The sequence below is a fragment of the Dipteris shenzhenensis genome, chromosome 2 (genome assembly GCF_047967505.1).
Source record: "Dipteris shenzhenensis isolate YYH24624 ecotype China chromosome 2, Dip_SZ_1.0, whole genome shotgun sequence".
Lineage (NCBI taxonomy): Eukaryota > Viridiplantae > Streptophyta > Polypodiopsida > Gleicheniales > Dipteridaceae > Dipteris > Dipteris shenzhenensis.
This window is the reverse complement of record NC_141597.1, coordinates 56,306,105-56,318,176: the sequence shown is the minus strand read 5'-3', so window position 1 is coordinate 56,318,176 and position 12,072 is coordinate 56,306,105. Positions and strand designations below refer to the sequence as shown.

At 39.2% G+C, this 12,072-nt stretch overlaps 2 protein-coding genes across 2 annotated transcripts; both read left to right on the top strand.

Moving 5' to 3' along the window:
* The first annotated feature begins 4 nt into the window (after positions 1 to 4).
* Positions 5 to 1,876, top strand: LOC147905013 (putative 12-oxophytodienoate reductase 11). Its single transcript, XM_087396416.1, has 5 exons — positions 5 to 133; positions 248 to 391; positions 542 to 672; positions 852 to 1,034; positions 1,135 to 1,876. Exons 1-5 carry the CDS (start codon positions 42 to 44, stop codon positions 1,737 to 1,739), a joined length of 1,155 nt encoding a protein of 384 aa, XP_087252542.1. The 5' UTR covers positions 5 to 41; the 3' UTR covers positions 1,740 to 1,876.
* A 7,533-nt stretch (positions 1,877 to 9,409) lies between these two features.
* LOC147905012 (putative 12-oxophytodienoate reductase-like protein 1) lies at positions 9,410 to 11,189 on the top strand. The gene is made up of 5 exons (XM_087393221.1): positions 9,410 to 9,550; positions 9,665 to 9,808; positions 9,959 to 10,089; positions 10,266 to 10,448; positions 10,549 to 11,189. The coding sequence occupies exons 1-5, from the start codon at positions 9,459 to 9,461 to the stop codon at positions 11,187 to 11,189; spliced, it is 1,191 nt and encodes a 396-aa protein (XP_087249347.1). The 5' UTR covers positions 9,410 to 9,458.
* The last annotated feature ends 883 nt before the right edge of the window (positions 11,190 to 12,072 follow it).

Here is a 12,072-nt window from a genome sequence, read left to right as displayed (position 1 = left end):
TCAATTTTGCTCGCAAACCTTGGCCTCCAATTTAGAACATCATGGGTTCCTTCACTGAATCTGCTGACCTCTCTAAGCCCAGCCCGCCTTTGCTCACCCCTTACCAAATGGGACCTTACCATCTCTCTCACAGGCATGCACAACTTCTGTTTGCTCATCTGATCTATATTCCAATAGCTAGACGTTGCTTCTTAATTTTAGCGGTTTTCTTCTTTACTCATACAATCGAGTCTACTTCCCCCGGCAGGGTCGTCATGGCGCCCATGTCGCGCATGCGGTGGACTAGTTACTCCGAGCAGCAGCCTCATGTTGCCCTATATTACTCCCAACGCGCTTCGCCCGGCGGACTTCTCATCACCGAAGCCGTGGCTATCTCAGATACTTCCCAAGGGTAACGGCTTTCTTCTCATGCGCAATCTAATTGCAGGCCGCCCAGAATGCGAAAGTTCTGATGATGAACACGCTTTTCTTCCTACATCCAGCGTGTTTGTGAGACTTGTTCTAATTGTCCTTTTGTGCGTGGAGCGTTTGATCTGAACAGGCAACCGTTCTCTCCTGCAATCTACGAACCCGCCCATATCGAAGCTTGGAAGCCGATCGTGAAGGCGGTTCATGACAAGGGCGCCTATTTCATTTGTCAGCTTTGGCATGTTGGGCGAGTTTCAAATTCGGGTACACCTGCCAGGGGTTGCAAATTGCAATGCTTGCTGGAAGTTTCCTTGACGTGTGACTTTAGAAGTTAATTCGTGTCTTTTGGAAGCTGCTTTGTTTCGTCTACGACGTTGGTTTTGACTAACAGGGCGCTGCTTCGTTTCCAAGATTATGTGTAACCAACATTGGTTTTGCTCCAGCTTACCAGCCAAACGGCGATCCTCCTGTGTCTTCCACTGATCGAAAGGTAGCTAGTCCACCACCTTGTGTGATGCCCAACGGTGAATTCGGTGAATTCTCTACACCACGTGCTTTGAAGACCGAAGAAATCCCACAAATCGTTGAAGACTTCAGGGCTGCAGCGAAGAATGCCATCATCGCAGGTGCGAATGCAAATGATAGACCTTGTCGACGTGCCGTTTCCATAGATTTGCTTTGGAACCTTTCAGTAGGATACGTTGTGAACCTCTTGTGCGCCTGCAGGCTTCGATGGTGTAGAGATCCATGGCGCCAACGGCTATCTGTTGGAGCAGTTTATGAAGGACGCGGTCAACGATAGGACTGACGAATACGGGGGCTCCTTGGAGAATCGCTGCCGCTTCCCACTAGAGGTAGTCGATGCGGTGGTGAAGGAGATTGGAGCAGACCGTGTAGGCATTCGGATGTCGCCGTTCACGCCCTTCAACGGGGCCATAGACTCGGATCCAGCGGCCTTGGGTTTGTACATGGCCAAAGAGCTGAGCAAGAGGAAGATTCTCTACATGCACTGCGTAGAGCCAAGGTATGCAGGGCGAGTGAACATCGAGACACCGAACTCACTGGTGCCCTTCAGGAAAGCCTTCTCCGGAACGTTCATAGCCTGTGGAGGCTACCACCGTGAGGATGGTCTCGCTGTGGTACAAGGTGGTAACTCGGATTTGGTGGCATACGGTCGCTGGTTCATTTCGAATCCTGATTTGCCTAAACGCATTTTGCTGAATGCTCCGTTCACTGATTTCAAGCGCGAGTACTTCTATGCCCAAGATCCAGTTAAGGGCTACACAGATTACCCTTTTCTCGAAGAAGAGAAGAAAGACGGCTCTACTTGATTCTCTCTCACTCAACGACTCCAATAAATACGAGCCTCATCATCTATATCTTTCGTTTGCCCATGGAACCCTCGTGGGTTCACTCAATAATATATGTGGCTATCAAGCATATATTATTGAGCATGACAGCTCGAGTAGCTGTATTGAACTAGAATATATATAAATGAATTTAGTGCTTCCTAAAAATTGTTAAATAATATTGTCCATTTTGAGTTAATTTTTAAAGTGAATTTAGAACATAGATTTATGTAAACTTGCAATTTGAGAAGAATTCATTGTGATATCAAGAAGAGCACTATAATAGTAGAATTTATCTTTTCATAAATTTCTTGTTGTTAAAAAGAAAGAGTTGCATTTTCGAAGTCCTTGAACTCGTTCATCATTTGACGTAATTTTGTGCATGCTGTGTTATGTATATTGGTATCTTCATGAATGTCGGTTGAAGTCATGAAGGAGTTTTGAATAACACGTAATGGGCTTTTTTTTCGTATGATTGTTTTCAGAAATGAGCTCATTCTCATTTCTAAAATTTATGTTCTTTAGTAGAAGGTTGTAAAAAAATCCTTCAAAATGATGAGCAGGGTGGTAATCTATGAAACGTACAATCCGTGTTGATGGATATACATAATTTCCAAAAGAATGTACGATAGTCGTGTTGATGGATATACATAATTTCCGAAAGAATGTACGATAGTTATGTTATCTTTGTTTTCTTTCTTTGACTTTTGGACATTGTATTATTTCCAGAATTCATAGAAGGTCAAGTTCTCCATGACACTTGGACGACCACAATATGTATCTATAGGATGCGTTACAGAAACACAATGTTCACGAAGGTATTTTTGGCGCATAGATGGGGGAGAGGAGTCAATCAAATGCACAGCTTCGCTTCTTTGAATGGTAGATATTTATAAGCATGACAATGCTGCCTCTGTTGGAGATGTTGGCTTTGAAAGAATATATGCAGATATCATTTTTAACCTCAGGGGGGTCACTCATCTTATGTAACCCTATCATGTGAGTTCAACAAAAGGATATTTTTAATTTCTAAAATTTACAAAATTTAACTTACATAAGGGAGTATTTAAAATGATTTTAGAAAAAAATTACAGATTTGTATACAAAAAGAGTACATTTTATTAATGAAAAATCTACGGATAAGGGATTTTACAAATAAGCCTTGAACGCATGTGATATAGAGAGTTTATAAATAGTGACCCCCCCAAGTTTTTAACTTAATCGGATCTAGATTATCTAGTCCTTACTACAAAATCTTTACATGAGGCTACTATGGAGTCTACCTACTACAAAATCTTTACATGAGGCTACTATGGAGTCTACCTAGTAGTCCTTTATCACACAGAATATATCTTGCTAAGAATTGTTGCAGTCTAACATGGAAGAGCACTGTGCATTCAACTAGACAATCTCTCCATGTGAAGTTCTTATTAAATTGTTTAGCAATTGTTTCTATTTGATCGATTTCACACCATGTACTTTGAGTAGAATTTGCTATTATAATAGATTGACGTATTTGGTACATCAGTAACAGGTATGGTTTATAAAGAGTGAACACGGAGAACAATGTTGATATTCTCATTTTTAAATATACATTGAAGAACATCTTGTCATCATGAGCACCATATCTGAAAGGATAGAGGAATGGGAATAATGCATACTCAAGTGTTTATTCGTCACATTGTGACAGACCTTCCATAGATGTTATGAGCTGACGCTTAATAATTCTTGTTGAATCACGAAGTACAATTGTTCCGACTTCATGCGATGTAGTTTTTTTGAATTGATGAGTTGTAGGTAGCATGTTGATTTGTTCTAGTAATGACAAGTAGTTGTCCTCGTGCAATTTTCATAAGATCCAATGGTGAGTCAACAGAGTGTCTTTCAAGAATATCAAAAATAACTTTTGAAGAAAGAACACTTACTCCTAGTTTTGGTTGCGGTCGTTCATACATTGTCAAGTATTTTTTAAATATGGGATTTGTTCTAGAGCTAAATGCTAGAATGTGTTTTGTTGTTGATAGTAACTTTGTTGACTTACTACAAAATCTTTGTTGGCAATCCCAACATATTAATGGATTATCCAACATCGATCTTCTTTGTAGTATACCTATTGCTAAAGATGTAATACCTTTAGAAACATTTAGAGATATATCGATTATAGAAAGCATTTGCATTTGAAATATGTCCGCACCTAATACATTCTGTAAATATTCTGGATCATAGGGAACCGAGCACAACTTTCTGAATGGACTATCTATGCATGCTTTAAAGCCATTTTTTACCTATGTCCTAGGCCATTTTCTACATGCAAAATTATGAAAGTATTGGATAAGTCATATGGTGTTATACTTGATTCTAGTAGTGATATTACTGATTTTAACTTTGTAAAAGAACCTGTGTTAAATTCCATTTTATGACAAAATACACAATATTGCATCTTCGAAATATATTGAGAAGTAATTTGGTTCCATTCTTTTAGAAATTTATCGATAAATAGCCATGAAGAGAAACTCGGTTGTAATTGTCTTTTTTGTTTTCTATGCTAATGTAGGAAGCACATTCTCTTCTTTCAATAAGTGACCTTTTCATATTTTAAAAGTAAATTATATGTTAACCTAGAAGCACCTACTTTATTTTCTTGTTCTAGATCAGAGCGTTAAAAATGACTTGAAATTCACCAATTCGAATAATCTGCAAACAAAATATCAAGGTTCTTAACACTTTATATTTTTACCAATTTGAATATAGCATATAGGAATTTGAATGTAGCATATAGCATTTCGAATATAGAACATGGTAAATAGCTCTCTCTTTTTGCACGTAGGAGTTTGTGTTTAACATATATTTTTGTGCATGTTTTTGATAGCTATTTGAATTTGGGATGTAGCATTTTCATTTATCACTTTATATATATATGGTAGCAATTTGAATTTAAGATATAGCACTCTGAATTTTGTACATAGCATTTTGCATTAGGAATCAGCACTTATCATTGAGTAACTAGCATTTCTGCATTTAGCATACTTTATATTTTTACTAATTTGATACCAATTTGAATATAGCATATAGGAATTTGAATGTAGCATATAGCATTTCGAATATAGAACATGGTAAATAGCTCTTTCTTTTTGCACATAGGAGTTTGTGTTTAACATATATTTTTTTGCATGCTTTTTGTAGCTATTTGAATTTGGGATATAGCATTTTCATTTATCACTTTTTATATATATGGTAGCAATTTGAATTTAAGATATAGCACTTTGAATTTCATACATAGCATTTTGCATTAGGAATTAGCACTTATCATTGAGTAACTAGCATTTTTGCATTTAGCATATAGCGCTTTGTATCCAACACATAAACAAATAAACTTAACCACACATTCGTGAGGAGGGAGAGTCAGCACATTTCCTCTCCAAAAATTATAAGACCAAGGAACGTCCCCTTCCTTGGGTTCATATCATTTTGCATTTTGCACATAGTATTTTGCATATAGCATGTTGCAATTTGAGTTTGGCATATAGAACATAGCATTTTGCTTTTTGCACATGGTCCTTTGTTTTTAGAAATGTATGATTTTGTATTTCAAGTACATAGTACTTTGCATATAGCACATAGAATTGACTAACTAGTATTTTTCCATTTAGCACATAGCAATTTGTATCCAACACATAAACAAATAAACTTAACCACACATTCGTGTGGGGGGAGAGTTGGCACGTTTCCTCTCCAAAAATTATTAAACCAAGGAACGTGCCCTTCCTTGGGTTCATATCATTTTGCATATAGCATGTTGCAATTTGAGTTTGGGATATAGAACATAGCACTTTGCATTTTGCACATGGTAGTTTGCGTTTAGGAATGTATGATTTTGTATTTTGCACACAGTATTTTGCATATAGCATGTAGCGATTTGAGTTTGGGATATAGAACTTTGCATTTAGTATATAGTAAATTTCATTTAGGTATTAGTGTTAAAATGGCTAACATCCCGTATCAACATCTTGGGTGGTTCTTATTCTAGTTATATGTGCAGCGAGCTATATGGTGTGTTGACTTTGTATGGTTTCAAGCTTACAGAAGAGAAGCTAGGAATGAGGAGGGGTTTTCCCACACCTAGGTTAGACGGGCACCATAAGAGTGGGCTTGTGAGGAATGAAGGCTTCTATCTTCTTGAAAGCCTGTATGATGACATCCATTGGGCGAGTGATACAAAATCAGATTTTGGCAAGTACAGAGGAATTGTGAGTGGTCCAAGGTTGCAAAGAAGGTGCTTAAGGAGCTACAAACTAGAAACCCTTGTCATACACATATATTGGATGGGCACCATCAGATTAGCTTTGCAAGGAATTATGATTGCTATCCTAAAAGCTTGAATGAGGAAATCCTTGTTTAGTTCTTAGAGTGAGCGTGTGCATTAGTAGCATGGATATCTAGATAACATATTTCTGGGTAACCTTCTTGTTAAAATGTATGGAAAATGTGAAAGCTTAGAGTATGCACAAGCTGTTTTCATCAAAATACTCCTGGAGTATTATGATCGCTACGTAAGCTTAGAATGAATTTGGCAAAGAAGCTTTACAATTGTTTGAAGAAATTCAAATACAAGTCTAGAAGAACAAGATAACTTTTACTTGTGTACTAGATGCATGTGCTAGTGTAGCAGCCTTAGAGAAGTTCTAGAGATATATGCTCTTATTTTTGGCAACAGATGGTAGTGAGATGTGGTGGTGGTGACAGCTCTTGTTAATATGTATGTTAAGTGCAGCAGCATGGATGATTCAAAGGTTGTGTTTGCATAGATGCCACTTCGGAATGCAACCTCTTGGAATGCCATGATTACAGTGTGTCTACACGATTCAATGGTTTTTTTTGCAAAGATTGCACTACAGGATGCCATGATCACAACTTGTCTCCAGGAAGGGCATAGCAAGGAGGCTTTACAACTATTTGGTCAAATGTAGGGGGAAAGCATTGACCATAACAAGGTCACTTTCATTTGCATTTTGGATGTGTGCACCAAAGAAAAAGCCTTGGAAGAATGGTGCACTTACATGCTAGTGTTGTTGGCTATAATTTGGAATTTGATGTTGTTGTGGGGATAGCCCTCCTCAATATGTATGGCAAATGTGGGAGTCTAGATGATTTAAGTGTTGTGTTTGCAATGATGCTCGTGTGGAATGTGGTCTCATGGAATACCATAATTTCAACATCTGCTTAGAAGGGTTTAGCAAGGAAGCCCTATAGCTGTTTGGTCAAAAGCAGGCTGAAGGTGTGGAGCAAGACAAGGTAACCTTTGTCTGCGTTCTCAGTGCTAGCATAGTAGCCTTAGAGAAAGGTCGAGAGATCCATGCTTCTATTGTTGGCAACACATGGGAGAGTATGCATGAGGTGTCCAACAGAGGGTCAGAATGCAACATGGCCATGCATGGGGGAAAAACTGACAGCATTGGTAGGGATGCAACATGGGCAACATGCTAGTTGCCATGTGGCAACCAGTAACTGCACAAAAGGTTATTGGCAGATAACTACAACTTTATAGGAGTACCTTGGGACGGTGAAAGATATCAATGCAAAGTTGGCTCAAGTCAGAGGTCTAGAAGTAGACTACAGCACCCAAGGTATATTGGGAGCAGGGCTGTCTATTCCAAGACAAAATGCAGCAGGCAGGTTTGCATACCTATGCAGCATCCAGGGCATGTTTGGAGATGTTCTATAGGGAAAGAGTCCATAGTCCATTGCTCTCCTCTCTTCCCCCGTTTAGAATTGTGATTCCTCTAATAGAGAGAGGAAGTGCGTAGCTTATGATGGCACCATTTTCTGACTAGACTAATGGTTTTGGAATTGAATCCTTAATCACACAACTGCAATCCTCCTCCTCAGTCCTTTCGCATGGCTATTGATCTACCACTATGTTTTCGATTTGTAGGGCCTCCATCCATGGCCTGCAAGCTCTTGGAAATTTTTTTATATATACCTTTGTAAGCCTAGAATTTGCCTACTTCGATTGATAAATAGCTCAATAGATACTAAATTAGACATGACAGATTTGATATTATACATCTTAAAATTTGATAGCTCGTCTCTTTCAGCATGTACTTCCCCTTCATTAATATCACATGCATTAATATGATTGGGGGTTCTACCATCTCTAATTGTCATTGCCAATTTCAACAATGGAAATCAAACCAAGATAGAGACCAATCATATTATGAGAAGTATTGACAAGTTGAACATGTTTTTGCGGTTCATGGAATAATACACAGAGACCAGCAATCTCAAATTTAGCAATGCTCATGCCATGTTCAACAAAGAATTGAATTGCACAATGTGAAAATGGGATTCTTGTAACCACATAGCATACACAACATACACAACATTCTGTTCAACCACACAAAATTCTACTTTTATTAAAAAAAAGATTTTGTAGAGCGTCTATAAGTGCGTCTATGTACGCATCTTTCTGTTTTTTTAAAAATTTCTATAGAGCGTCTAAAAGTGCATGTCTGTCTGTTATATAGACGTGCCTATGGACGTGGGTCTGTAGACGCGCAAATAGATATGCAAATAGATGCACCCGTAAGTTTTTTTTAAAGTTAAGGAAATGCATCTGTGGGTGCTTTGTGTTGCTGTGACATACCCTGGATTTTGGGTGAGGGTAGTAACATATTACATATTGAGTTGGCGTCCAAGGTAATATGTGACAATACCATTCAAGCATCAATAAAGACTCCTTTGTACAAAGACTCATTGAGAGCAATATTTCTCGTAAACATATGACAATGTAAAATTGCAAGCATAGCTATTACTATTTTTGGAGCATAAAAGAGTCTTTCATGTCTCTTGTCTATTTTAACTAGTAATTTTTTTGAAACTTTAAGAGTGTTATAGTTTTCTACATTAAATTTTAAGTGCATTCTTTTGGATTAAATTATAGTAATAAGTCTTTATTTTGAAAGTGATTTTTCATGGATTTAAATTAATAACTCATGGATTTTTTAAAACATGAAAATGATTGTTAAAAACAAGAAGTGCAAAAGTAGGATTTAATCGAAGTTTTTGCATTATTAGTAAGCTTAAACCACCCCTTCAAAAAAACTACACTCACAAGATAAAATAAGGAGTTCCTTGTGAATCCCCCTTGGTATATACTCTATAGAAACCCCAAAAAAAATTATGAGCACATCTTATGGACCTTTGCAAGGTCACATCCACATGGAGACTTAAAGGAAATTGTGAATGTATCCAAGCCCTATTGGCATATGGCTTGCACTAGGATGAACATTAAACCTAGAAGGGTAAAAAAATAATAGAGTGAGCGGAGGCCGTGATAAAACTAGCTAAGAAAACTATGAGGGATTGAATGGTAATAGTCTCAACATCAATACTCTTACGAGGGAATTGGCGGGAATTGGCATTGGCACTTTGGAGAATTCCATTCTTGGAGAAATTGCATTATAGATGAATGAATTGGCAAAAGTACGGGCATAAAACAGAGACGATTTGATGAGCATCTCATGAGTCGTGCAAGCATGGAGAGTGTGGGCAAAGAGTAACGAAGGGGGTTCGAGTGTTTTCTTCGTGGGCCAGCCAAGGGACTTGTATAATAAACAGGAGCACAGTAGCAATGGCTCCCACTGAGTCTCAGTCTCAGCCTTCAATTTTGCTCGCAAACCTTGGCCTCCAATTTAGAACATCATGGGTTCCTTCACTGAATCTGCTGACCCCTCTAAGCCCACCCCGCCTTTGCTCACCCCTTACCAAATGGGACCTTACCATCTCTCTCACAGGCATGCACAACTTCTGTTTGCTCATCTGATCTATATTCCAATAGCTAGACGTTGCTTCTTAATTTTAGCGGTTTTCTTCTTTGCTCATACAATCGAGTCTACTTGCCTCGGCAGGGTCGTCATGGCGCCCATGTCGCGCATGCGGTGGACTAGTTACTCCGAGCAGCAGCCTCATGTTGCCCTATATTACTCCCAACGCGCTTCCCCCGGCGGACTTCTCATCACCGAAGCCGTGGCTATCTCAGATACTTCCCAAGGGTAACGGCTTTCTTCTCATGCGCAATCTAATTGCAGGCCGCCCAGAATGCGAAAGTTCTGATGATGAACACGCTTTTCTTCCTACATCCAGCGTGTTTGTGAAACTTGTTCTAATTCTCCTTTTGTGCGTGGAGCGTTTGATCTGAACAGGCAACCGTTCTCTCCTGCAATCTACGAACCAGCCCATATCGAAGCTTGGAAGCCGATCGTGAAGGCGGTTCATGACAAGGGCGCCTATTTCATTTGTCAGCTTTGGCATGTTGGGCGAGTTTCAAATTCGGGTACACCTGCCAGGGGTTGCAAATTGCAATGCTTGCTGGAAGTTTCCTTGACGTGTGACTTTAGAAGTTAATTCGTGTCTCTTGGAAGCTTTGTTTCGTCTACGACGTTGATTTTGACTAACAGGGCGCTGCTTCGTTTCCAAGATTATGTGTAACCAACGTTGGTTTTGCTCCAGCTTACCAGCCAAACGGCGATCCTCCTGTGTCTTCCACTGATCGAAAGGTAGCTAGTCCACCACCTTGTGTGATGCCCAACGGTGAATTCGGTGAATTCTCTACACCACGTGCTTTGAAGACCGAAGAAATCCCACAAATCGTTGAAGACTTCAGGGCTGCAGCGAAGAATGCCATCATCGCAGGTGCGAATGCAAATGATAGACCTTGTCGACGTGCCGTTTCCATAGATTTGCTTTGGAACCTTTCAGAAGGATACGTTGTGAACCTCTTGTGCGCCTGCAGGCTTCGATGGTGTAGAGATCCATGGCGCCAACGGCTATCTGTTGGAGCAGTTTATGAAGGACGCGGTCAACGATAGGACTGACAAATACGGGGGCTCCTTGGAGAATCGCTGCCGCTTCCCACTAGAGGTAGTCGATGCGGTGGTGAAGGAGATTGGAGCAGACCGTGTAGGCATTCGGATGTCGCCGTTCACGCCCTTCAACGGGGCCATAGACTCGGATCCAGCGGCCTTGGGTCTGTACATGGCCAAAGAGCTGAGCAAGAGGAAGATTCTCTACATGCACTGCGTAGAGCCAAGGTATGCAGGGCGAGTGAACATCGAGACACCGAACTCACTGGTGCCCTTCAGGAAAGCCTTCTCCGGAACGTTCATAGCCTGTGGAGGCTACCACCGTGAGGATGGTCTCGCTGTGGTACAAGGTGGTAACTCGGATTTGGTGGCATACGGTCGCTGGTTCATTTCGAATCCTGATTTGCCTAAACGCATTTTGCTGAATGCTCCATTCACTGATTTCAAGCGCGAGTACTTCTATGCCCAAGATCCAGTTAATGAGTTCAAGAGAATGACGTTTAATTTCATTTTTTCTCACATTGGCTTACAAAAGGGTGCCATAAAATGGATTTTGGAGGAAAATATATAAGGGTGCATTTTATTAATGAGAAAATCACAAATAAAGGGTTTACAAATATCTCACTAAACTACACCAGGAAATAGGAGCCACGTGCACATCCCATAAGTTTTGATCTCCTCGTCTCACTCAATTACACCAAGACATATCGCTCTCGTAAGTTTAACTAGTGGGAAACCCATGCCAAGCCATGCAGTAAAGGTAACCTATCTATTACTTGCAGAGATTCTTCTTCAAACACATTGCAATTTATTGTAAATTCTTGAATATATTGAGAAACTATGGGGCATAAACAAAAACTCATTGTTTTAATATATAAAAGACATGGAATTATAAAGATCAAGAATAATATTTTTTAAGTTAAAAAAGAGAGTATTTTTCTTTTTCTACTCTTTATGGTCCTCAAATAATGAAAAGTTTAACTAGTGGGAAACCCATGCCAAGCCATGCAGTAAAGGTAACCTATCTATTACTTGCAGAGATTCTTCTTCAAACACATTGCAATTTATTGTAAATTCTTGAATATATTGAGAAACTATGGGGCATAAACAAAAACTCATTGTTTTAATATATAAAAGACATGGAATTATAAAGATCAAGAATAATATTTTTTAAGTTAAAAAAGAGAGTATTTTTCTTTTTCTACTCTTTATGGTCCTCAAATAATGAAAAGTTTTAATAAATGTAAAGTACATGTGGCTATTTAGTTGCAATATCTTACTGGCCAATTTGTTGGCGATTTGGTGGATTGTTGTTTCCACCGTTCTTCAAAATAGGCATTAAAATTCATTTGCAACAATCATATACTCAAAGATATATTTGATGTTTTAATTGGGCTCAATATTATATCATTGGGGTGTGTTGCAAAATTGTAGAGCCTCTACTAGAGGCTTAC